General features: G+C 55.1%; 2 protein-coding genes across 2 annotated transcripts in view; one reads left to right on the top strand and one right to left on the bottom strand.

The window, feature by feature from the left end:
* The first annotated feature begins 1,851 nt into the window (after positions 1–1,851).
* ADRA1D (adrenoceptor alpha 1D) lies at positions 1,852–21,744 on the top strand. The gene is made up of 2 exons (XM_019462618.2): positions 1,852–3,486; positions 21,101–21,744. The coding sequence occupies exons 1-2, from the start codon at positions 2,358–2,360 to the stop codon at positions 21,703–21,705; spliced, it is 1,734 nt and encodes a 577-aa protein (XP_019318163.2). The 5' UTR covers positions 1,852–2,357; the 3' UTR covers positions 21,706–21,744.
* Positions 21,745–22,494: 750 nt separating this feature from the next.
* SMOX (spermine oxidase) overlaps positions 22,495–26,999 on the bottom strand; it is a 56,928-nt gene continuing 52,423 nt past the window's right edge. Inside the window, exon 7 of the mRNA XM_053890408.1 lies at positions 22,495–26,400. Within this exon, the coding sequence (XP_053746383.1) occupies positions 26,350–26,400 (51 nt within the window). The 3' untranslated portion in view covers positions 22,495–26,349. The remainder of the gene's footprint in view (positions 26,401–26,999) is intronic.

The following is a 26,999-nucleotide window of genomic DNA, read 5'->3' as shown; positions in this document are numbered from 1 at the left end:
GGGGTGGGAGGGAACTGGGGGCTGCTGGTCCCCGTAAACAGGATACCTATCAGGAACACCTTCTCCATCAGCATTCTCTCCCATTCAGCATTCTGACTCTGAAAGTGACAACTGCCTGCAGCATCTTCATGAGGGAGGAGGAGGTCCAGATCTCCTCAAATCCCTCATGACCTTTCGTAGGGGCTGAAGTCCAGGTTAACCAGTGCAGGAGTTAACTTCTCAGTTGTAGGATGAACTTCTCCTTTTTCTTTACACTCGCTCTAAAGGGGGTCTCATAAGGGAGGGGAGATAAACGCAGCTGCTAAGTTGTCCATCTTAAATAGAAGCGTTTGCCACTGGATCGCAGAGAACCCAAGGGCCACCAGGGCTCGCCTTGCTTTCATTCCAACTCCCTACAGTAACTTCTCAAAGACCCAAGAAAAAGGTGGACGATGCAATGGGAAAACTGAGGGCCTTGGAAAAGCTGTTTCTAAGCTCAGACTCTAACAGCTTTGGCTTCCTGGGCTGGGGAGGTCGGTATGAGAGGGTGTTACCCATATCTCAACATGTCTCCCATTTTCTGCTGTTTCTCCAAAGCACTTGCTCATCTAGGACTCTCAAACATCCTGCCCTGTGTCATCCACAACTAGCGGGGCACCAAAGCCGTGAGTTCTCCACCTCTTCCCAGACAGCTCTCCAAATACACCCTCATCTCCCTGGAACAGCTCAAGCCTTCCCCATCCTGCACCTACACGCTTACCTCTGCCCTGCAATTCCCTTCTCCCTGCCACCCAGAGTGTCCAGCATGATCCCTACCTACCCTACTTAGTATCTTAATGTCAATCAAAGGAATGATCCCTTTTTGTCCCTCCCTACCCAGTCCTGCTAGTTAGCAAGAGGCTCCTCAAACCCAACCCTCCACCTGTGTCTCCGGTTCATACCAGCTCCACAACCCCTCCGCCCTCAGCCCTCCCTGTCCAAATCTTGCCCTGCCAAGCCTCACTCAGCCAACAAACCCAGGCACCCTTCTCAGGCTTCAATGCATATTAACTTATCCAGTGTTCACATCATTAAATAGACACTAACTTCTCTTATCCTCATTTTACAGATGAAGAACTGAGACACAAAGAAGTCAAAGAGCTCATATGGGACACAGCCCAGATTTGGAGTCAGACAGTCTGCCCACCCACCCCTCCCACGCCCACTCTTTAACCATCGGGCCAAGTGCCCTTTCCCACCCTCCTGCACTTAAAACCCTCCCTCCCCAGAAGAAGGCCACTTATTTAGTGTAGCAAAGAAGTTTTATTACAACTTCTGATAGGAAGCAAAGTAACAAGGCAGAAGTTGGTATATGCGAACCGATGTGTGGTGGGCAGGGTCCGAGGGCCTTAACCATATAGTCTTTTGTTCCTTTTCCCATCACAGGCCACACTGGCATCTGATCCCTCCCGGTCTCTCTCCACTCCACGGCACTGGACGGAGGTGTTTGAGACCCTCGCCCGGTCGGCGGCTTGAAAGGAGTAAGGAGGTGCGGCAGATCCATCCAGGCAATCCCAGGAGGCGACCCGCCGCGGTATTGCGCGGTCCAGTCCGCAGTCCGCAGATCCCGGGCGCTTGCTGCTCTCTGGCGGCCAGAGCCGGGAGCCCGAGAGCCCGGGGACCCGGGAACCGCGCCGTCTCCGCTCCGCGCGCCCAAGGGCACCAGCGAGTGACCGAGAGTCAGGGGGAAAGGGCGGGAGGAAAGGGGACGCGGCGGAGGGGCAAAGGGGAGGAGGTTCGGCAGAGGCGCGGAAAGGGGCGCGGGAAGGGGTGCGGAGCTGACCGCCAGAAGAGAGGGCGGGCGGGGGCACCCGCGGCGACCTGCTGCCTCGGGGCCGGAGCGGGCGTCAGCGCCGCGGCCCCTCCGGACCCCAGAACTGCCGCTCGCCCGGCGCGCACTGCCCCTTCTCCCGGCGAGTGGGGCGCCCCCTCCCTCGGCGCCGACCGCCCCCTCCTCCTTCCCGGCGCTGCCCCTCCTCCGTCCCGCCCCCCGCGCCCGGTGGAAAGCGAGCGCCGCAGTGGCTTTGCCTGCACTGCCCGGCCCCTGAGCCGCCGATCTGCCCGCTCGCCTGGGCACGCTCAGAGTGCGGCGCGCATCCCCGGCCCCCGGCTCTTCGCTCCGACCCCGCGACACCAGCCTCGGGAGCCCCGGCCGCCGCGCCGCCGGCCCCGATCCGCTGGCGGACAGCCGCGCTCCGCGTTACAGCAACTCGGGCAGGACCCCGACGGGACCCGCGCGCCAGGCTGCCGCCCGAGCCCCGCGGCTATGCCCGGGGCCCCTCGCCTGTCCGGCCTCTCGTCCTGCGCCCGGGCCCGGCCCCCGACGGCCGCGCGTTGAGATGACTTTCCGCGACCTCCTGAGCGTCAGTTTCGAGGGACCCCGCCCTGACAGCAGCTCCGGGGGCTCCGGCGCGGGCGGCGGCGGGGGCGGCGCGGGCGGCGCGGCCGCCTCGGAGGGCCCGGCAGTGGGCGGCGTGCCGGGAGCCGCCGGCGGCGGCGGCGGCGGCGGCGTGGTGGGCGCGGGCAGCGGCGAGGACAACCGGAGCTCCGCTGGGGAGCCAGGGGGCGCGGGCGCGGGCGGCGAGGTGAACGGCACCGCGGCCGTCGGGGGGCTGGTGGTGAGCGCGCAGGGCGTGGGCGTGGGCGTCTTCCTGGCCGCCTTCATCCTCACGGCCGTGGCGGGCAACCTGCTGGTCATCCTCTCCGTGGCCTGCAACCGCCACCTGCAGACGGTCACCAACTATTTTATTGTGAACCTGGCCGTGGCCGACCTGCTGCTGAGCGCCACGGTGCTGCCCTTTTCGGCCACCATGGAGGTTCTGGGTTTCTGGGCCTTCGGCCGGGCCTTCTGCGACGTGTGGGCCGCTGTGGACGTGCTGTGCTGCACGGCCTCTATCCTCAGCCTCTGCACCATCTCGGTGGACCGGTACGTGGGCGTGCGCCACTCGCTCAAGTACCCCGCGATCATGACCGAGCGCAAGGCGGCCGCCATCCTGGCACTGCTGTGGGCCGTGGCCCTCGTGGTGTCCGTGGGGCCGCTGCTGGGCTGGAAGGAGCCGGTGCCCCCTGACGAGCGCTTCTGCGGCATCACCGAGGAGGCAGGCTACGCCGTCTTCTCCTCGGTGTGCTCCTTCTACCTGCCCATGGCCGTCATCGTGGTCATGTACTGCCGCGTGTATGTGGTAGCTCGAAGCACCACGCGGAGCCTCGAGGCGGGCGTCAAACGAGAGCGCGGCAAGGCCTCCGAGGTGGTGCTGCGCATCCACTGCCGCGGCGCCAGCACCGGCGCGGGCGCCGGCGCCGACGGGGCCCACGGGACGCGCAGCGCCAAGGGCCACACCTTCCGCAGCTCTCTGTCCGTTCGCCTGCTCAAGTTCTCCCGCGAGAAGAAGGCAGCCAAGACGCTGGCCATCGTCGTGGGCGTCTTCGTGCTCTGCTGGTTCCCCTTCTTCTTCGTCCTGCCGCTTGGTGAGTGACCCCTCTCCAGCCCCTTCCCTTCCGCCTTGAGCCTGTGGCCGTGCCTTCCCTGCACCCAGACTTGGATGGCCTTCCCGGGTGGAGGGTGCCTCTCCACCTGAGCATGGAAGGTTGACTCAGTAACCCTCCTGGACTCTTAGGCGGGTGCACTTTGTGGGCGACAAACGAGAGGCCTTTCGTGCCTGCAGGATTCATTTTCCAGGCTTCTGACTTCTGTCCTCCCTCTGAATTGCCGTTCCGAGCCCAACCCCCTAACTATAAAAGGTCGGTGGAACCTGTGAGGGCACATGCCCATAGCATGTGGTCAGCGGTGTACATGTTCCTCTACATACCCGCCCTCCCAGCACACACCCAGATGTAAATGCCAGACCCCCTGCCCCTCCCCCGGAGGTGGGTGCACTGTGGGTGGGCCTACTTTCATTCAAGGCCAACATGCATGTACATTAGCAGGTACTGGAAGCCACCTGCTTTTTCCCACACTCACTCCTCCGTGTCTGTGAAAGCCCTGGGCTCTCACTTCCGAAATCTCCTCTTGGGGGGCGGGGGGGGGGTGCCTGTGTGCCATGAGAAGGAAAGGGATAGGGGCAAATTATCAAATGGGAAGTTAATATCGTTCATGGTTGTTTCTGACATTTACTGAGTCCTTTTTCTGAGAACTTTCTTATCTCTTTCGGCAGGCTCCCTGCCGTCCTGGGAGGTAGGCGGCTGTTCTCAGGGGCTTAGTTCCACCCCTGAAGGCCCCTCCTAGAGGGCCTTGGGCTGGGTCAGCACAGGGAGCAGAAGGGGAGCAGCATCTCTGGGGACGCATTTGCCCTGAGTCATTTTGCCCATGTCTGCAAGCTCAGTTTGGGGCCTCCCGAGCTGCCTTTCCCAGGCCTCGCTCCCTCCACACTGTGCGGCTGAGTCAGGAAGGGGACAAGGGCTTCCCTCCTGCTCCCCTGCAGGCCCTCTCCACGCAGCAGCCGGAGTGAACTTTATGCATTATAGATTAGCGTGTCGCTGTCTACTAAAACCCCTCAATGCTTTCCACACTGCCCTGGAAACAAAATCCAAACTCTCCACCATGGCCTGTGAGGGTGACCTTCAAATTTATTATTGTCCAAACCAAAATGAGACATTATGAATATTTATGCTGGGATCACAGGCACAAACCAGGACAGCGGAGGCAGACCTGGACACAGGGTCCCCCTCCTGGAAGGAGGGCCTTGAGTGATGGCCTCATGACTTTGCCACCCTACCGCTTCCTCACTGCGCGCTCTGGCTCCCCTGACCCTCTTCCAGTTCCTTGCCCACACCGAGCTCATGCCCTTGCATTTGCTCTTCCCTCTGTCTAGCCTGCCTCCCCCCACCCCCATCCCCGGCTAACCTGAGGTCTCCGTTTCAATGTCCCCCTTCAGAGAGGCCTTCCCAGACACCTCAGTCTCAGCGTGTCCTTCTCTGTATTTTTCTCCCTGAGGGGACAAGTTTCTGTTCCCTCACATCTGCGTGTTGCTTGGCTGGTGCCTGACCTCCCCGCACTGGCCAGAAGCTCTTCAAGTCCAAGGCTGTGTGGTCACCAAATCCACAGTGCCCAGCACAGTGCCTGGCATGTAAGGAGCAACGTAGCACAGCAGCAAGCCCCGCGGGCTCCGGCTCCAGATAGCCTGGGTTCAAGTCCCAGCTCTGCCCCTGACTCACTGTGTAACTTCGGGCAAATCCCCGAACCTCTCTGTGCCTCTGTTTCTGCATCTGCAAATTCAGGACGGTGGTGATGGTAGCAGTGCCCACTTGCAGGGCCACGGCAGGAGTTCAGTGAGTTATTACGTGTGCATACAAACGTCACATGTCGTGAGTGCCATGTAAGCCATTGCTATTATAGTAGCTGCTTGCTGAATATATCAGCTGCTCGTTGAATAAATCACTGACTTGGAAATCAGCCAGCCAGAGGCTGCGGTGGGGGTAGAGGGAGGCAGGGACACTGAGCCACACACTTGGAGGGTTGGGCAGGCAGGCAGGAGAAAGCCAGTGTGCCCCCCCCGCTTTAGAAACCTGCCCAGGATTTAGAACGTTCTGCCCCCCCGACCAGACTCACCACCCAGGCTCCTTTCTCCCCCCAAACAACCCCCGCCATGTCCCTGCCCAGCTGTGCCCCGTCCCGGGTGCCCTCATTCCCCTCTGCCGTTCGCTTCACACTGGCCCCCTGTAGGGAATGATCAAGCTGTGTACAGAATTATGTTCTTTTATAATTTGGGGTTACAGAATGATGAACAGATAAGGAGAAGACAATATACCAAGCGCCCCTGTACCCATAATCACCCATATTGAACAGATGTTAACATTTTGCCATATTTGCCTCAGATCCTTTTCTTTCTCTTTTCGAAGAAATAGAACCCGGCCTCAAGTAAGTCCCCTCCTGCTGTCCCTTCTTCCTTTTCTCCCTCCCTCCCGAGAAGTGAATGTGGAGTCTGTCACCCCCATTCGTCTGTTTATACTCTTACCGCTGACATCCCCATCCATAGTAACGTACAGTGTGACTTTAGGATGTATGTAAATGGCATCAGGCCGTGCACATCATTCTTGAGTTTGCCTTTTCATTATGTTGGTGAGATTTATCCACGCCGGTCCATTTTAGCAGCAGTATCGTATTCCGTGCGAGGGTGTTCCCGTGGGGTGTTGATGGAGGCTTCTGCCGGACGTTAGTTTTCACGTTTTTCACTGTTAACAGTCAACAAAGGGCTACTGGGTTTGTTTGTTTTTTGGTTTTTGTGGGTTTTTTTTTTTTTTTTTTTTGACATTTAGAGCACGTGTGCTGCTTTTCCAGGAAGTCATCCCTACATTTCCATGGCCTTTGGCTCTTTTTCAATCCTTCCATCTCTGCTGCTCCTCACGCTTGGTGTGGGACCCCCAGCGTGTCCCTGTCTCCTCCCTCCTGCCAGTCTGTGCTGTGCCCAGCCTCCTGAGCCCCAGGGAAGAGCCCAGAGCCCTGGTGGAGCCAAATTGATTGGAATCTGGCACTAAGGAGTACGCAGGACAGAGGCCAAGCAGGGAACCAGAATATTCTGATCCGCCGTGGTGTGGCTTGGAGGGTGGGGCAGGGCCCCAGAGAGAAGGGGGAGCAGAGCTTGTAGTCGGGGCGGGAGTGGCCTGAGGGCTATGCAGAAAGGAGAAGGGGCCAGGAGGTCCCGACACCCCCAGCACTGGGCCCAGGCCTGGGAGGAAGGAGGTTTCTTTGAAGGAACAGGGAAAATTCTGAGCAACAACTTTTGGGGGGAATGTGGGATCCAAGGGGATGGTATATCTTGGTATGAAAGTACCAATATATGGCTGGGGCGGGGGATGCTGGGAACTTAGATAAAGGGGACCAAGAATGGAGGTGGTTGCCAAAACACGAGCATGGGGTACAGTCTCGCAGAAAGAGGATGGAGGGACAAAGAGAAGAGAGGGGCTGGGGACAGTGCTTCGGGGAGCACCCACTTTGAAGGAACCAGAAAGCGGCAGAGAAGGAGAGCACCAGGAGGACAGGCATCTCCCTCCTCCCAGGCCCCGGTCTCCATGCCGGGTGTGACCAGCACCAGAGTTGGAAGGATTGAGAAAGAACAGTGTGTGCCAGCTCGGGCTATAGACTGTGGCACCTAGTAGGGCCACAACCCAGGGGTTGTCAAACAGACCCAGGGTGCCCCTCACCCAATCCTCTGCACACAAAGCTGAGTGGAAGTAGGAGCCACAGCCACAGCGGTGACACAGCCAGTGAGCAACCCCAACATCCCAGAGACCATTGAGACCCTTAGGAAGGGATCCCAGTGTCCCAGAGGGTCACTGGTCCTGGGGCCATGGGACTGCCATCTATAAACCTGAAATGCTGTGGGTCAGGCCAGCGTGACAGCTGAGAGAGACACAGACCCGTTGTCCTGAACCACGGAGCCTGTGGGGGCCCAAGACATTGGCTAGAAAAGACTGAGTGAGACGCAGACACCGCATCTGAAATCCTGAGGGGCCAGGAGAGGGATCTCCCACACCTCCACTGTCCCCTTTCCCCATAAGCAGCAGCAACAGCAGCAGCAGGGCACGTGACAGGCAGGCAGAGGGTCAGCTCAAAGAACCTGATGTTCTTTCTATCACGTGTCTGACCCCAAGATGCCAGTCACAAGGCCAGGAAGGGCGGCATTGGCTCCTTCTGGGGCACCCGGGGAGCTGTGTATGGACACAAGAAGCGTCGCTCACCCTCATGGGAGGGTGCCCACCTGCCTGGCATTCCCTGCTGATGCCCAGCTGAGCCATCCCGTCCACCAGAGTGCCCCTGCATCCTGGTTTGCCTAGGACCAGTCCTGGTTATTTATGCCTGTGGACGGGCATGATTACTAGTGATGCTCCCCTTTCAGTCTCAAAGGTGTTCCAGGCTGAACAACAGAATATACGGTCACCAGTTCTTGGGGCCTGTGGAGGAGGGGCTCTTGGAAGCCCTTTCAGATATGTCCCCCCTCCCCTCACCCCAGCAAGCTGGCGCGGAACTTAGAAAATCACAAGACATTGTGTAAAGGCCCCTCCTGACATCTAGAGGAACCCAAACTTACGGAATACGTTTGGAGAGGGGCAGCAAGTTTGTAGCTGCTGCCTGAAGACTTCCACCGAGGACGCCCAGAGAAAGGGGGCACGGTGCAGGCTGGGGCCGGCCGGAAGTACACCTGATTAAAGCCTCTGGCCCAGGGCACTTAATGCAGGAGTCCTCTCACCCCCCCAGAGGTATGGGCCAGTGTTTGGGGGTAGAAATCCCTGTGGGCAAGAGGAGAGCAAAGGAACTGGGGGAACCTTGCCCTGGCAAGCCCCCATCTGCAGAAAAACTCCCCCCTGGGACCTATACACACACACACACACACACACACACACTCACTCACTCACTCATGACAGCCCCACCCTAGCAACCACAGGCAGACCCCCATCCTGCACTTGGTTGGGCAGGTCACCAAGCCTCACTGGCCTCCGAATTGGCCTCAGAATGTGCTCAGTCACGCAAAGCAGCCTCGAGGCTCAGAGCGCACAGTCCCCTTTCCAATACAGGGCGTACAAGCTGTCTGGAGGCTCAGATACCAGAAGTCCCAGGACAGTCCAGCCACAGTCCCAGAACCCCACCTCCAGCCATCTGTGAGCCATACCTGGGCCTCCCTCCCACACTGTCAGTCTCAGCCCTGTGATATCACTGCCCACCCCGACCACCCCTATATTTAGTTAGGTACTTCTTCATGCTCCCCTAACACTCCTCACATGTTTTGATCACAGTGCATTGTAATGGCCAATATTCTTACACATATCGCAAAGCATGAGGGCAGAGGAAACTATACATGTGTAGATACAGAAACGTGAAGATATTTGTGGGGTGCCCTGTGGCTTGGGAGACGTGGAATGGAGAGCCTGTAAGAAGAGGGGTCACAAGATGAGACAGGAGGCCATCAACAGGAGAAAAGGGAAACAAATTGTGGTGTTTTCATTGGCTGAACTACCACACAGCGAGGAAAAATAACAACCGTGTTGCCTGCAGTTAAGGTGGATGAATTTCACGGACGCTGTGTTGGGCAACATAAGCCAGATCTGAAGTTAAAAGCATGCATACTAGATGATTGTATGTGTATGAAGTTCAAAACCAGGCAATACTCATTGATGAGAAAAATCAGAATAGTGGGTATGTGTAGTAGGTGGTATTGACTGGAAGAGAGAGCAAAGAAACTCACTATATGCTAACTAATTTGGATGTAAATTTTAAAAAATAAAAAAAAATTAATAAAAAGAAGCCTTCTGAAGGACTGAGAATGTTCTAGATCTTGGTCTGGGCAGTGATTACATTGGGGTGTGCACATCACATAGTCATCAAGCTATATTCTTGCAACGCATGTGCTTTCTAACTTGACTGTCATCATCTTGTGGCTTAATTAGAGAGAAGACAGGAGGAGGCAGAAGAGAGGCTTGAGCCATGCTGAGGAATTGGTGTCCAGACTGGAAAGCACACATTGGCAGCCAGCTACGGAGGGTAGCATGTGCATGTGCATCTGAGAGTGTGGAAGGACTCATCTCCCCAAGTTCCCCGAGGTCGTGCAGGGACCTACGGTCACAGGGGGGAGCGGTGGGGGATGCTTTGCTGCAGGTCCTAAGTAGTGGCATCACTGTTCCCTGGCCCAAAAGCCTGAAGAAAGGGCTGGCAAGCCATCCCCTCTCCGTGCCTTTGCGGAACCTGGCACATAGTAGGTGCTCAGTTAATGTGCACAGAGGGAGGGAGGGGTAGAACCCACATCCTCCCTCTCTTCACATCCTCCCAGGACAAGAGTCTGAGTGGCAAAGCACAGCACTCTTTTTTGTTTGTTTTGTTTTATTAGGAGAAGAACACTTAACATGAGACCTACCCTGTTAACACATTTTGAAGTGTATGATACAATATTGCTAACTGTAGACACAGTGTTGCACAGTAGATGTCCAGAATTTATTCATCTTAAGTGAATGTTATACCTGTTGATTGACAACTCCCTTCCCCCTCCACCAGCCCCCGGCACCCACCATTCCACTCCTTGATTCCCATGACCCAGCTTCAACATCGTCAACCCAAGGCCAGTCTTGGTTCATCCCAAACCCCACCCACTGCCCCACCACTGAGGATTCTTTTGAAAGAACATCCAGACATCATATCAGTTCATCTGTAAATTCTTCAATATATATTTCTATAATGCAAGAACTTTTTGAAAAATAGCCACAATCCATTATAATGCAAAAAAAAAATGATTGTTTAATATCAAATACTGTCTACTTAGTGTTCAGATGTAGCCAGTTGCCTCATAAATTTGTAGTTTGTTTGAATCAGGATCCAAATAGGGTACATGTTGCAGGTGGTTGATTTGCCTGCTAGGTCTCTTAAATTGTAAGATTCTCCTCTCCCCACCTTTTCCTTGCAATTTATTTGGTGAGGAAACCAGATCATTTGTCCTAAAGAGTTGCCCACAGTCTGGAGTTTGCATCCGCATGGTGCCATTTAATGTGTCCCTCTGTTCCCTGCACTTCCTATAAACTGGCTTGATCAGATTCCGGTTCAGGGATTTGGCCAAGAATTCTATTTGGCGCCGTTAAGATTGGTCAGAGGCTCAGATGCCTGATAAGATGTTTTAGGCTCAGCTTGTACTTTTTTTCCCCCCAGAACCTGGGAGCCACCATTTCTCTGAAGAGCCTTAGTTTCTTTTAGTAGTAAATGATCATTTAAAGACCACAGTCTGAGCTCTCAGCTGTTCAGTGATATTGAGTTAGTCCCTGATTCAGCAGATAGAGCTAGGAAGTACTAAGAATGAATGAATGAATGAATGAATGAATGAATGAATGAATTTATGAAAGAGAGAGAGGAAGAGAGAGAGGAGACAGAGGAAGAGAGAGGGAGGGAGGGAGGGAAGAAGGAAAGAAGGAGGGAGGGAGTGAAGGAAGGAAGGAAAGAAGCAAGGAAGGAAGGAAAGGAAGGAAGGAGGAGGGGAGAAGGAAGGAAGGAAGGAAAGAAGCAAGGAAGGAAGGAAAGGAAGGAAGATAGGGGGAGGGGAGAAGGAAGGAAGGAAGGAAGGAAGGAAGGAAGGAAGGAAGGAAGACCACTGACAGGGTGTACCTAGGAACTGCTCCTCTGCCTACATCCCTGCTGCTACAGAAGGGTGTCCAAGGCCAGACAAGTAGTTCCCTGCCAGCCCCACAGAGTTCATGGATCCTGAGGCAAGCATGGGGGGCACAGGACTTCTGATCTATTCCTGGTCCGTCTCAAGCCAGGGGACCTACCAGTTACCTCTCACCATGGAAAACTGGCAATGCAAGTTATCCAAGAGAATTGGCTTGGCACAGCTGGCCCCACAGTGCCCTCAAATCACCCCTCTGTGTTCTCACAATTCATCTGAGAACGGGCCCCTATCCAGGTCTCTTCTTCCCAACAGCCTTCCATGATTGTGCCCACTTCAAAATGGCCTTATCTCATACCACTCTCCCCTTCCCCTTCTCTGTTCCAGTGATCCTAACTTCTGTGTTGGCCTCCAGCGTCTCAGGTGCCCTGCTGCCTCAGGGCCTTTGCACATTCCCTTTCCACTGTCTGGAATTCTTTCGTCAGATGGATGCATGGCTCACTGCCTCACAAGGTCTTCAGGTCTCAGCTCAAGTGTGCTTTATTAGGCTTGTCTGACCCTTTAGAGTATAGCAAAGAGGTCTGCTGGTGGCAGAGGTCCCAGCCTCTCTTGACAAAGGAGCTATTGAAAGCCACTGAGTGAGACGTTGAGAGAAGTGGCAGAGAGAAAGCAAGTCTAGGGCTGGGAATTCCTTCTCTCCTAGCCCTGCTGGCAAGAAGATGCTTGAATATCTAAATGAACGTGGTATTTTTTTTAATGTTTATTTATTTCAGAGAGAGAGAGAGAGAGCAGGGGAAGGGCAGAGAGAGAGGGAGACAGAGAATCCCAAGCAGGCTCCACACCATCAATGCAGAGCCCAATGCAGGGCTCAAACTCACGAACCCACGAGATCGCGACCTGAGCTGAAATCAAGAGTCAGAGGCTTTACTGACTGAGCCACCCAGGCACCCCTGAATGTGGTATTTTTAACCCCGCTCTATCTCTCTGGCCAGAGAGAATGGCTGCCTGGGGATGGAAAAGTGACTCGTGATGGAGGGGGTGGGAGAGGGAGCAGGCTGGGGTGCAGCCTGATATTTCATGGTCGGCTGCAAGTTATGAGCAAGACTGGCTGTGAATTCTGACATTCTGCCAAGAACAAGTTTCCTTCTGGTGATGCCAGAAGAGTGCTGTTAATCACACAGTCCGCCCCATGGCTTCAGAGCGGCCACTCCTCAGCGAGGCTTGCTTGGCCAGATCGGTCCAGCTGCAGGCCTAGCCGGCTCCTCAGTAGCATCTCCTACACCTGGACGTCGCCGGTCCTTCAGAGAGGGGACTGGCTTGTGGTCATCAAGGCCCCAAACACAAACCTCACAGGCTGTGTCAGTGTCCCCAACCATGTGTGGGCCAGGCTGGCCCAGCCAATATACCATAGGATAAACTTACCTGCCGACAAAGGAGAGGCCCTGCCTTTTATGACTGGTGGACGTCCAGCCCTCCCTGGACATTAGGTTAGGCTCCTGACAGAGGCGCCCCAGTGTAGGGAATGGGGAAGGGCAGGTGGGAGCAAGCCTGATGGACGCTCACATGAGAGCCAGGTCAAGGAGAAGAGAGAAGCAAGCAGGAGTTGTTTGTGGTCTGCGGTCATCTCCCACCTGCGTTCTTACTGCCTCTCCTCACAGGTGCCTAAGTACAACCCCTCAGCCCCTGCTCTGGGTCAGGCACCTGTGTTCACGGCCAGGATGGAAACAGCCATCAATCTCATTCCTGCCTTCGAGAAACTGGGAGCCTAGAAGGGTAGACAGAGCAGTAACAAATTTTACTAAAATGCAGGCTTGCATGAAAGGGCACCCAGGCTTGGTGGGGAGAACATCTGACCTGAGGCCAGAGGATGGGGTGGGAGGAAACAGTTGGGGCCAAGCAGAAAGGCAGGAGGCCAGCCCCTGTGGGAAGTCCTGCCTGCAGCTTCAGCCTTCGGCTTGGGGGCAGATTTGGAGGGAAGCAAGCTGTAGACAGCACCGTGCCCTAAAAAGCCTTGAATGCAACACCAGAAAGCCTGGGCTTGGTCCTCAGAGCCACCGGAAGCCACTCACGCTTTTCAGAGGGATAAGGAGAGAAACCCGTTTTAGAAAAGGCCTCCAGCAGCTATGTGCAGAGTGGAGAGGCCAGAGGACCCCAGGGGCAGTCCCAGCCATGCAAACAAAATGAGATGCCAGACTAAGCAAAGGCTTCAGGAGCAAGGTGAAGGGAGGGGGACCCCCTCTAGAGAGAAACTTGAATGTCCCGGGCGTGATGGCCGGGTGGACACGTAAGGTAGAGAAGAGGGACTCCTTCGGCAAACTCAGCAAGTGTTCAGCACCTACTGTGTGTTCGGGGTGCTCAGGAGATCTCTGGGGCCACCGGAGTGCCGTGCCAAGCAAAACAGGCACAAGTCCTGCCCTGTGGACTTTGCTGCAGAGAGAGATGATGGACAAAATGAAAAATAGCACGGGAGACGGCAGGAAGTGCCAGGGGGCAGCAACGGTGCCAGCTGAGGGGGGTGGGGGGTCGCGGGCGGGAAGACCATGCAATTTTCCGTGGGAAGACAGGGAGATGTCACCACGAAAGTTAGGGCATGAGCCCTGTGCGTATCTGGGGGAAGAAGATTCTAAGGCAAAGCAAGTGCAAAGGCCCAGGGTGGGAGCGTGTCCGGCATGTTCAAGAAGCAACATGGAGGGCAGTGTGGCTGGAACAGTTGGGGGGCAAGTAGGAAGAGGGGACAGCAGAGAGGTTGGGGGCCACATGTTGAGCTGTGTAGGTCATGGGGTCTTAACAGAGAGGGGGAAGGGCAGCTTTTAGAGAGTCTGGGAGGCCAAGGAGTGATATGATCCATTTATATGTTTAAAGAGTCACTCTACGGTCGCCTGGGTGGCTCAGTCGGTAAGGCATCTGACTCTTGGTTTCGGCTCAGGTCATGATCTCGCCGTTCGTGAGTTCGAGCCCCATATTGGGCTCTGTGCTGACAGCACGGAGCCTGCTTGGGATTCTCTGTCTCTCTCTCTCTCTCTCTCTCTCTGCCCCTCCCCCTCACATACATGTGCTCTCTCTCTCTCAAAATGAATAAACATTTTAAAAAAACAAAAAAATAATCACTCTAGCTGCTGGGTTGAGGATAGATTGCAGGGTATAAGGGTGCAAGCAAGAGACAGTGGGGAGGCTACTGAGTTCCTCAAGGCGGGAGATGATAGTGTCTTGTACAGGGTAGGAGGGCCCTGGAGTAGGGTACTATTGAGTTCTGACCTCAGGCCCTTCCTCTCTGCCTTCAGTCACTCCATTCTATAGCCACCAGCCTCGTCATTGTTCTTCAAACATGCCAGGGCCACCTCAGGGCCTTTGCACTCGCTGTTCCCTCTCCCTGCAATACTTTTTCCCCAGGTGTCCACATGCCTCATTCAGCTCTTTACTCAAATGTCACATTCTCAGCAGGCCTTTCCTGGCCACCTTATCCAAAATTTATACCACCACCCCCAGCCACCCACAGACTCATGAACACACACCTCCCATCTTCCTTCCTTGCAGTACGTTTTCTCCTTAGCATATTTTATTACCTGATATGGTTGCATTTTCCTTGTTTATCCTATGCATTGCCAGCCTTGCCCAATGAAATGTAAGCTTCATGAGGTCAGAATAAGTGTGAAATGCCAGTAGACACCCAAGTGGAGACGTCTGGGAGGCAGGTGGATCTGAGTCTGGAATCTGGGAGAGCCATCTGAGCTGGAAATAGAGCTGCGGGCATGATCAACCTAAAGCCGGTGTTTAAAACCACAAGCTGGGAGGTGCCTGGGTGGCTCAGTCAGTTAAGTGTCGGACTTCAGCCTCAGGTCATGATCTCACAGTTCGTGAGTTCGAACCCCGCGTCCGGCTCTGTGCTGACCGCTCGGAGCCTAAGGCCTGCCTCATATTCTGTGTCTCCCTCTCCCTCTCTGCCCCTCTCCTGCTTGCACTCTATCTCAAAATAAATGAATATTTAAATAAATAAGTAAGCGGGGATGAAATTGCCAGGAGAACGCAAAGGGAAGAGATTACAAAGACTCTTCTGAGAAGGACGCTCCCTACATTTTGCAGCGGAGACGTGCGGAAGAAGCAGCAAAGGAAATTGACACCGAGTAGAAAGTCCAAGAGCGTGGCGCCCTGGGAGCCACGGCTGTGATGAGAGGAGTCAGGGATGGATGAGAGCGGCGTCTGCAGGTTGGGATCTGGGAGGAGTGGGGCTGTTGCAGCAAAGCAGTGAGGAGCAGGTGTGGAAGAGGCGTCGGCAGGTGTGGACAGAACGAATAGAGAGAATGACGTCATAGCCTGAGAACCAGCAGAGAGGGGGCAGCTGTGACAGGGGCATGCTTGCAGGGGACTGATGGATGGAGAGCACCATCAGCAGGGATGCTGACCTCGGGCAGGAGGAGAGACCCCTTTATTACCAAGGAGGAGGAGAGGTGAGGAAGGCTTGAGCAAGTGCCTGGCTTCTTTAGCTTCTGTTTTCTCTGTGAAACAGGAAGCGAGATCAGCTGCCCAGAGGAGGCAAAGGTGGGGAAGTAAAGGCTCAGGGGGCTGGTGCAGGACTTCGGGAGAGCGGGCTGAGGGTGAGCGGCGAGGTCACTGGACGCCCCGGACAGAGCTGAGGGCGGGGACCCTAATGTATTCAGGGAGCCGGTGATTCGCTCCAGAGTTAGGGTCTGGATGGATAAGTACAACCCAAATCCAGAAGGATGCGGACACGGGAAGACTGAGAAGGGGCATCTGAGGTGTGAGTGGATAGGAGTCTTGGCTAAGCAGGGATGATAGGAGAAACCCAAGAGGCTGGCAGAAGGTCAAAGTACAGAGAAGAAAGAGAGGACGAGGAGCTGCAGTGAGCAGTGGAAACCGGGTTTTAAGTGACGAAGTGCTCAGGCTTATTTTTTAAAAGGACCTCCCCAGCTGCTGTGTGCAGGACAAGGTGCGGGGCTTCTGGGGCTGGAGCAAGGGGCTCACTTAGAGGGGCACTTTGAGGAGCGCCTGGGTGGTTCAGTCCATTGAGCCTCTGACTCTTGGTTTCAGCTCAGGTCATGATCTCATGGTTTCGTGAGTTTGAGCCCCACATCAGCCTCTGCGCCGATAGCGTGAAACCTGCGTGGGATTCTCTCCCTCCCTCCCTCTCTGCCCCTCCCCGGCTCACGCTATCTCTGTCTCTCTCAAAAGTAAATAAATAAAACTTTTTTTAAAAAAAACTACGGAAAGGCACTTTGGGTAGATGAGGATAGTCATTTGAGGGTGGCACCAAGTGGGGGGATTCCAGGACCAATAGTTGTTGGTGACGGATGGGATGCAGGGTGTGACAGAGAGAGGGCTTGGAATGTGTGGAGCACCTACGATGTGCCAAGCACACGTGGAGAGCTTTCCAGTTTAAAGATAAGATAGACAGGGCCGCCTGGGTGGCTCAGTCCACTAGGCGTCCGACTTCGGCTCAGGTCATGAGCTCACAGTTGGTGAGTTCGAGCCCCGCGTCCAGCTCTGTGCTGACAGCTCGGAGCCTGGAGCCTGCTTTGGATCTGTGTCTCCCTCGCTCTCTGTCCCTCCCCCGTCCGTGCTCTGTCTCTGTCTCTCTCTCTTTCTGTCTCTCTCAAAAATAAATAAGCATTGGGGGAAAAAAATAATAAGGGTAAGATAGGAAACCGACAGTAGCCTGCAGCTTGGCCCTTAGAAGTGAGAAGATGTGCTATGGGGAGAGTACACCTAACTGCCAGGTTGGGAGGGGCAGCGCAAGGAGGGCTTCCAGGTGGAGGCACCTCTGGAGCTGGCACTAACAGGTGGAGGAAAGAGGAAGGGCACTCCAGGATGAGCAGAGGCCAGAGGGCGGCAAGAAGCGAGCATGGCCGTTTAGCCGATGCACGAGAAGACGGAAGTGAAGACTGCTGAAGAGAAGCGGGAGCCACAGGGGAAAGGAGAGCCAGGGTGTGACGCTGGGTGCCGGGAGAGAGGGGTGGGAACTGAGGGAGGGTGTCCCACGAGGGCCGCTGTTTCTAATGACCGCTGCCAAGTTGAGCTAGCACACCTGGGCCCTCGGCCTGCAGGGAAGGTTGGGGACAGTGCGGGGAGTGGGAGAGGGAGCCAGCTCGGGGACGGAGAAGGGGGCTGCCGGGTACCGAGACACAGCGGCCTGGTCTCAGAGCCCCCTGTGCTCATTGAGGCTTTCCTGTAGCTGGGCTATGGGGCTGGCAGAGGCGTGCGGTGGGCCCCTGGAGAGGGACGAGAAGGCAAGACAGGCGAGGTTGGCCTGAAGTAGCCACAAGCCTGAAAGTCCAAGTGGCTAGGGACCAGCAAGCTGGGGGTGGCCCAGAAAGGGCTTGTCCACCAACGTCCCCACAGCAGGCCGGCATTGCAGGGACAGTGCCCGTCAGCCAAAGGCCCATCCTCAGGGATCTCGGGGCAATTCCCCATTTCATCCATGCACACAAAGGGCCGGGAAGTGCCCACAGGCCCCTCCGACCCCAGAGATCTTTGCTAGAGGTTGGAGCCGGTGGGGGGCGGGCAGGACAGCAGGGAGAGTGAGACTGGGTGCGGGGAGGCATGGAGGGCAGATGGCAGCACTCTGGGAAGCGCTGGGTGTGAGGCTCAGAACTGCCACTTGTGAGGGGAACAGAGGTGCTGTTGCCTGTGGAAGCTGGAGCCCAGGCACGGACGTCTGTATCTTCCGGGCAAGATGTCTGCGCACAGTGGGCAGAGAGCACATGAAACGATTGTGCCAGATGCTGTTAGTGACCCGCCCACCCCACCCCACCCCCTGGACCTCGAGGGGCGCATGGGCTGACTTCCACCCCAGGCCTGCCGGCATCTTTGCCCAGGGGCTTTCTCCACCCACCAAAATCCTCATCATCCACTCACACAGCAGGCAGGAGGTGTGGGAAATTAACACCCTTGGGAGTAGCCCAACCAGTGACTGATGGGAATGGGTGTATAGATACCCCACCTCCCTCACCCTGCTGGTGGGATGGCTCTGAGGTCCCTGAACTTCACGGTCTCCCAGAGCTCCCAGGGGGATTGTGCCCCCCAGTTGCCCGCAGTTCGCACCTTGCACTTGAATCCTTGCCTCAGGGTCGGCTTCTGGGAGAGCCCAAAGGAAGACAGAACCTCAGCAGGACACAGTAGGAAAATCTTGGGGCAGAAAGGCTGCGTGGTTCCCGGTTCTTTGTGTGTAAGGAATTCTCAGCCTGTAGCAAGCTTCTGCACAGGTTGCTTGAGCATAAATTAGAATAGTGTTTATAACACAGCCCGGGGCATAGTACAATACTCCATATCACCCACCGATCTGAGTAAACACCACGCTGATAACCATGCTGTTTGGCCGGCTTCAGGCTCGCAGCTGAAAGCATAGTCCACTGATTTGTCATCCTGCGCTAAATATAAAAGGTGGCCTGAGTCAGAGTTATTTTCAGCACTGTGTCTTACTTTGCAGCCATTGAGGGATGCTATTCAGAGAGCCACCTTCCTGGAGCCTGAGGTCAACCCTGGTGGCCCCCACATTCCGAGGACAACTGTCCAACTCCTCTCCCGGGGGGAAACTATCTTCTCAATATATGCTGACTGATTGCCCAGCCTCCCCCGAACCCACCAGGTCTCAGCTTCTGTTCCTGGCTCCTCTCCAGAGCTGGGAGCTGCGTCCCTTCCCGGGGCTGAGTTGTCCTCTCTCAAAAGCCACAGAATAGGGAGAGGGGAAATAAAGACACACCAGTGTTTTCATTAAGAGCCTGCTAAGTCCTGCATCTGAGATGTATTAATCTTCACAAATCCCTTCCTAGGAAATATTCTTTTTATTTACTTATTTTGATTTTTTTTAATGTTTATTTCTTTTTGAGACAGTGACAGAGCACGAACGGGGGTGGGGTAGAGAGAGGGAGACACAGAATCCAAAGCAGGCTCCAGGCTCCGAGCTGTGGGCACAGAGCCGGATGCGGGGCCTGAACTCACGGATCTCGAGACCTGAGCTGAAGTTGGACGCTGAACCGACTGAACTCCCCAGGCGCCCCGAGAAATAGTCTTGTATTTCACAGAAAACGTGAGACTTGGATGGCCAAATAACTTGCTCAGGGCTGTGTGACCACAGTATGAGAGACCTGTCCCTCGTGTTGCTGTGTGACCTTCCTCTTCTGCCACCATCACCATGTCTCTTGGTACCAGGAATTCTCCCTATGGCGGGAGGTGGGTGATGTGCAAGGGCTCCCAGGTCAAAGAAGGGGGCACGGTGCCTCTGCCCCCTCTGGAGGGGACCCTGCTCATTTTTCTTTGGGGGCAAAGAGAAGAGAGAGCGGGTCCCCTGACTTGTCAAGGACCCCTGCCCCTGGCCTGCTCAGCCTCACGGGCACCCACCCACAGCTTTAGCCTGGGATGCCATGCTCTCGCCACCTTCCCCCTCCCCCTGCTGCTGCTGAGGATGTGAGCATGAGACGGTGGCTTTTGCCTTCTGGGTCGTGCCCTTGCATTTTGTCAGGTGCCTTTTGAAGACGTGACTCTTTCAGGTCCGTGGTGGGGATGCCAGGGGAGAAGTTTGTGAGGAGGGTCTTTCTGACACAGCTCAGATCCTAGTGCACCTACTCCCTCCTGCCTGGCGCTCTGCTCCCGCAAAGCCATCCCCAGAGGCTTGCCTGACCACTTCCGCTGAGACAGCCCCCCTGACCTGCATTCCAACAGCCATGGGCATTGTGTTTATTGAGCCTTAATTCTAGGCTCTGTCACTTGCCTGCTTGAAAATATCCATGACTCCCAACTACTCACAAATAAATACAGAGATTCCCAGCATTTTTTAAAAAAAATTTTTTATGTTTATTATTTTTGAGAGAGACAGAGCACTAGCGGGGGAGAGGCAGAGAAACAGAGGGAGACACAGAATCTGAAGCAGGCTCCAGGCTCCGAGCTGTCAGCACAGAGCCCAGCGTGGGGATGGAACTCATGAACCTCAAGATCACGACCTGAGCCAAAGCCGGATGTTTAACCGACTGAGCCACCCAGGCGCCCCTGAAATTTCCAGCATTTAAGGCTCTTCACCATCTGTCCCAAATGACATTTCCTCAGCGTATCCCATAGGACACTCCCAGGCCCCAAAGTTGTAATCCTCTTACCCACCTGTCCCCTCCACTCCTAACACCTGCTCCTCGTCCTGCCAGACTCCAGTCCATCCTGTGAGAACCCTGGCAGCCCCACCCCCACCCCACATGCTGAACACTGCCATCACCCCCATCTTCATTCCCTTGATATTTTATGCACATAGCTACTGAAAGAACCTGGCCATGTTTGTTGTGAGCCCAGCACAGTGCCTGATGTGGGGCAAGCCTTGGTCAACATTTAATTCAAAAGTTCTTACCCTTTCTGTGCTAGAGACTACCTGGGCAGCTGGCAAGCTTGTGGAGCCCTTCTTAAGAGTTATGCTTTCAAATGCATAAGCCAAAATACAGAGGATTGCAAATAAAACCGATTTCACTGAAAACATCAAAATATTTGTGAATGAAATCTGCGATCTAGTAAGTGACGTGCTTCTGGGTTAAGGCATTAAAAGCAGGGTTATCTAGTGGTGGGTTCTGATGACTGTCGTTTCCAAATAGGAGCATACACAACATTGCAAAGCATCTGCAGCAACTGAATGTGATAGGAAAATATCTGCGGGGAATCAGGTGAATCTGCCAAGCCAGCACCAGTTTTGAGCTGGCTCAATTAGGTGGAATTCCAATTAGGTGGAATCAGGTGAAACCGCCAAGCCAGCACCAGTTTTGAGCGACAAGAACCGTGATTTCCTATGGTTGGGTCTCATTCTATTCGGGTTTATTGGCTACACTCATCATGGAGGGAAATGCTCCATATCAGGTAGAAGTGAATAAAATGGAAGATGATTTTTCCTCCAAGTCCGTGGACCCTTCGAATTCTCTCAGGGACCCCTTGGGGGAGATACGTTGAGAGCCCCTGGTGGATGACCTTGCGCCTGAGGGCATCTAACAGGCGTGGGTCTCTGCCCCCCTCCCTCCCCGCAGGCTCCCTGTTCCCGCAGCTGAAGCCCTCGGAGGGCGTCTTCAAGGTGATCTTCTGGCTCGGCTACTTCAACAGCTGCGTGAACCCGCTCATCTACCCCTGCTCCAGCCGCGAGTTCAAGCGCGCCTTCCTCCGCCTGCTGCGCTGCCAGTGCCGGCGTCGCCGGCGCCGCCGTCCCCTCTGGCGCGTCTACGGCCACCACTGGCGGGCCTCGACCGGCGGCCCGCACCCCGACTGCGCTCCCGGCCCGGGCGCCGCGCCTCCTGGAGCCCCGCTGGCCCTCACCGCACCCTCCGCCCCCGGCTCCCCGGGCACGCCCGAGATGCAGGCTCCTCCTGTCGCCGGTCGTCGCAAGTCGCCCTGCGCCTTCCGCGAGTGGAGGCTGCTCGGGCCGTTCCGGAGACCCACCACCCAGCTGCGCGCCAAGGTCTCCAGCCTGTCGCACAAGATCCGCGCCGGGAGTGCGCAGCGCGCAGAGGCCGCCAGCACCCTGCGCGCGGAGGTGGAGGCGGTGTCCCTAGGAGTCCCCCACGAAGTAGCCGAAGGCGCCACCTGCCAGGCCTACGAATTGGCCGATTACAGCAACCTCCGGGAGACTGATATTTAAGCACCCCGAGCTAGGCCCTGAGCTAGGCCGGGGAGCGCGGTGAGGGGAGGGCAGGGAGGGAGGCTGGCTTTGTTCAAGAGGCCTGTGCGGCATCAGGGACCCGGACACTGATCAGGGCGGCTGCTCTCTGGCCTCCCTGAGGAACTGGGGCCGGGGTAAGGCCTTTGAAACTTGACAAGTTTTGGCCCCCTCCTGACACAGGTGCCCGGAGCTCCTTCTTGAAGAGGAAGGGGCTTTGGGCTCCGTGGGGCCACTGGCTCCCAATCCCTGTTTGAGAAACACTGTCCCATCCCTGCTCTGAACCCTGGGTAGACAGCCTCAAGTATGGCCAGGTAGGCCTGCCTCTCCTGGGGAGGAAGGGGCACAGAGGCCCTGCTTGGCTGTCTCCAACGCCTCCCCTGGGGAAAAAGTCCATGGGGCCAAGGCTTCTCAATGGACAGAACTTCTCCTTACTGCCGACTGGAGGAACCCAGTGGACCTGCCAACACCACCAACAAGCTTTGGTGGCAGATTGGGTGACCATCCTACAAGCCTGTTGTATTGACCCATGGACCCACTCCCCCCTACAGAGGCTCTATCGTGCATACCCCATCACCCGGCCCTGCCCCTCATTATGTCCAAGGGCCTTACTGTTTACACTCTGTACATAGTGCCTGTGCCCGTCACTTCTTGCTGGGATCTGGAGCCATCAAACGGGAAGAGCTTTGTTTGTCATTTTGAGACATATTTATTGGTAAGAGTACTTCTATTTTGTCCAAACTGTGCAAACTGTCCCTCTTTAGCTTGTAACCCATAAAGAATTACTTTTTTTTTTTTTTTCTAAAATCTTTCAAGTTCTAAAGCCCCACAACAGGATAGATTGGGTCTGCATTCACTTTCTAATTGCACCTTAAGGCCTCTTCAACTGATGGCTGCTATCCTCTGGGAATTTTAGCTTGACCAAAGGACTCAGGAGTTTGGTGGCTTTTAAAATTCACATGATTAGTCTTGGGAATCAAACAGTAATCATAAGCATAAATTTTCGCTTTGTCAGTCTCCCCAGATGTATCTGTGATGCTCTGAGGGCCTCAGTGAGGAAGGTGGCCATCAGTTAAATGGGTGAAACATTACATGAAAAAATATACAAGCCCATGTAGACAAGTGTACATGATGAGTGAAAGAACACCTACCTAGGAACCATACTTGTTAGCTTTGAGTGAAATGTCCAGCACTTGTCACATTCTCAAGAGACTGCAGGTAATCTAGTCTTCGGCTGGATAATATCAATCACATACATACAACCAGAGTGGGGGTGGTGACTGTGGTCCCGTGGAGAGCTGGTTAGGTGATACCCCAGGGTGTCTGGAGTGGGGATTTTCTAAAACTGGAAGAGCCAGTTGCTGGGCCCCATGTGGACCAGTAGTTTGAGCCAGAAGTTTCCATCCTGTACTGAGGAAGTAGTCTGAAAGGTGCTTGAAAGGTCACCACAATTTTATACCTCTCACCCCAATTTTATAAGGTAAAAAGACTGCCATTATTGGTGCCCAAGAGCAGACATTTCATACTGTGGGTCTACAGCAGGGTCTAGACCCTCAGGCCTGGCATCCCCCGAAGGCCCAGGAAGGGCAGTTAAGGTGGGGGGTGCTGGGAACATGCTGCAGACCCCAGAGGGGGCCCACTTTACGGCACATTGGCCACCCTAAAGCTGGGGACACTGGGGGACAGTCCTTGCTCTTTTCTCACCGAGGTGGGGGCCATTCCTCAAATCAGGGGTCAACAAAGGGACAGACCCCATTGTCAACGAATTGAACATTGGGCTCCCGGGCAGGGGTTCAGTGGCAGGGGAGGGTCTCTGAGCAGGTAAACATGGGCTCCCACATGCCAGGGCAGGTAAGCCCACAGGAGGCCAACAGCGGGGACAAGGGAGCACGCTGGGGAGGGAGCCTTCATAAGGGGAATTTTGGGGGGTCCTCCCTGTCCTGTCGTGGTTAACCCATTAGGCATGAAGGCAGGTGGGGCTGGCAGCTTGCCCAGTACTTTCTCCAGGCACAATGACTAATCAGCAAAACATGTCTGATGTTCAAGTCTCAGCTCCCATCTCCTGGGCACCGAGGCCCTCTGCACACAGCTGTTTCTTCCTATACCCCCATACCAAGCCTTCAGGAGATCAGGGAGAGCTGCAAAGCCTGCAGAGAGGCTGTGCCACAGCTAACACACTGAGTTGCTGACCTTGGTGTCAGGACATGCCAAAGGGTCAGAGTAGACACATCTGATTAGAGATACTGTCTCTTCGGTACATAGAGAAATGAGGCCGTCGTCTCCGGGAGGCCCCCAGGAAAGGTCAAGGTGGCTGGGAGAATGGGAAGACTCTCAGCACTGATTAGAATGGGAATAAGAGTTCCTTTACACAATCTTCAAGAAATGGGATGAGGCCTTCAGGGAGTTTGTGAGTGGGAAATGGATGGCCCTGTGAGATGGGACAGGGCAGAACGAGCCTCCAAAGACACTGGCATTTGCCTAAGCCCTTTGCCCCCACCATCCTTAGAAAGTCTCATTCCTGCTTCCCACTCCGGGCCCCAGTCCAGTCTGCCCGCCCTCCCCATTTGAGCTGGGCTCTTGCCACCCATCTTGCCTTGCTTCCCACACTCTTTCAGGGACCTCTGTCCCCAGCATCCCCCAGAGCCGCTTTTGCAAGTCACCTGGGACGTCTCATTTCCCCGACCTCCTCCCTCTGTCTGCCACAGTCCACGCTGGTGGCTGAAATGTTCTTCTCCGCACCCAAGCCACGCCCCTGGGATCTCTTCTGGTTCCCTGGCCACACACACACTCTCTCTCTCTCTCTCTGCCTCCTGCGCAGGCGCCTCTCTCTGCCATTATATGTCCCCCAAGGTTTTCTTCTTCCTCTTCTCAACTCTCTGCACGATCTCATCCATTCCAAATGATCTCAGTGACCACTTGTATATAAATGGCTCCCAAGTTTGTCTATAGCTCCAGATGTGTGTTCACCCTCCACCCGCCTGGGTGGATCCCAAACACCCCAAATACCAGGCCACTCGCCTCCTGCAAGGTCATCTCCTCAGCTCCATGTGGGGATGACAAGGCCACTGGTGCTGAGGCCACAAGCTCCTGGAAGCCCTGAGCCTGCCCACCTTCTTCCCAAGATCTTTCCAGATCCCCTAACCCAAACGAACCCCCACGTATCCCTCAGCCTCCCTGGTAGCTTGCACCAAGGTCATCCTGGCTTCAGACCCACTGCTAGAATCCGTACTTGTGCATGGGGAGAAGGCCGTTCCCAGAACTGCTCAGGGCTGGGTGTAAGTGTTCGTTAAATCCTGGATTGATGGAGCTGGCCAACTGACCCTTCCCTGGGACACTGCCCCATTGCCCACCTAATACTCAACACCACTGTCTCACCCCTACTGGTTCCGCCCATCCTCACAAGGCTGGAGCCTGTGTCCTCCCCCAGCCAGACAGCCAGCTGTGCCTGGACTTCTGCAGGAACACCCGCTCTATGTGCCTTCCGACCCGCCACCCCTCCACCTGGAGCCCCACCCCAAGCCTTTAGTGCCTCCTGCTCCAGGCGCTGACAGGTCCTGGCAAAAGGTTTGGGACCTTGGTCGCCCTCCCTTCGCGACCTGTCAAAGCCCCGACTCTTCGGTGCCCTCCTGACCCTGTTTCTATTTCCATCCTATTACACCCCCAGGGACTTACATGTTCACCGTCTACTTGGAAAGAATTTCCTTTTTTTCTTCTTCTTCTTGTGGCTCCAGCGAAGCACAAAACCAGATGCTGGTAAAGGCTAAACCGCTCCCGCAGCCTCTGCTCAGAAGAGCTCTCTGGGGAGCCCTGTGGACTCAGGTGGTGTTGGAAGCAGGGTCTTTGGGCAGAGGGGCTGCTCTGGACTCTCCTGCAGTTTGGGGCTGGCTCTCTTCCCTTCCCCACCCACCCCCTGGCAAGAGCAGGGAAACAAAAGGCATGCTGGACAGGACCCCAGCCTACATTCTCAAATTGCTCTGGTCTGGGGAGGAACTAAGCAGGAAATGCAGGATGCATTTGGAATCCAGAAGAAATCCAAGAACTGGGGCCATGACAGCCTGAGCTCTCAGAGCTGGGATCTGGAGGGAGGGATGCATGGGAGGCAATTCCAGGGACCTCCCCCATGACATTTATGGGCATTCCCTCCAGGGGTTCATCCTTCACATGACTTCACCATACCATTGTGTCTGCCTCTTTCTGTCCTGCCGGAAAACAAAGAAAGGGTCCTCAGAGGGGCCAGATTGGCCCCACTCATCTCTTGGGCCAAGCCCCAGAGGTCATAGGTCACTGGCCAGCCTATGGATTGGCTAATTTGGGGTCAAGTCTGATCAGCTGGGCAGGCAGGCAGAAGTGGGTCAGATCACGTGGTATAAAACACAGCTGTCCAGGTGCCAGTGTCCGTGGGTGGAGTGATATTCCCAGATGGGCCAGGAGCAGACAGCCATGGACATCTCTAGCACGCTGGAAAGGTGAAGAATGCAACTGCAGGTAACGAGGACGCTGAGGGACAGCTGCTTAAACATGGGGCGTCATCTTTCTCACTTGACAAGTTACAGGGTGGGTGGTTGCTGGCATTGTTCATCGCAGACACAAGCTCTGCCTCTGCCTTCTAATCTCTGCTGTGTTGACTTACATACTCTCTGTTGCCTGATCATGACCAATGTTTCCAAAATCCACATTCTTATTCAAGACAGAGAAAAAAGGAGAAAAGTCTGCTTTTATCAAGATAACAAAAAGCTTTCCCTGAGCCCTTCCCCTAGCACACCTCCACTCGGGTCTTACGGGCCAGAACTGAGTCCTATGACCACCCTGCAAGGGAGACGGATGAAGTCAAAATAGGTTGGATGCTTGGGAGCGGAGGTCCACACTCAGCCTACCACGTGATTTTGTACAGCCCACAACCTAAGAATGAGTTTTACATTTTTCAGTGGAAGGGGTAGTAAGGTGGTTGAAAGAATATGTCATGATGAGAAAATTACACAGAAGTTTCCTCTTGGCTCACAAAGCCTAAATTTTACTATCTTGCCCTTTACAGGAAAAGTTTGTCCACCCTTGCTTTAGGGCAACAAGGATCCCAGCCTCCCACTGGGCACACTGCTATTCTGAAGAAAATTAGAATCCTGGCATCAGGAAGAAGCAAAGAATCACTATCCAGCAGTCAGGCTCAGTGCCCACTATCTATGCCAGTCAATACGTTTCAAGCCCGCATCCACTTATCTAATCTGCAACAGCATAAGCAAAGAGCTCCCCCTCTAGGAACCTGACAGAAAGGGGTTTTT

Source organism: Panthera pardus, unplaced genomic scaffold (genome assembly GCF_024362965.1).
Source record: "Panthera pardus isolate Hobbes unplaced genomic scaffold, ASM2436296v1 HiC_scaffold_25, whole genome shotgun sequence".
NCBI lineage: Eukaryota > Metazoa > Chordata > Mammalia > Carnivora > Felidae > Panthera > Panthera pardus.
The sequence above is the reverse complement of the archived record's forward strand: the minus strand, read 5'-3'. Positions and strand labels throughout refer to the sequence as shown.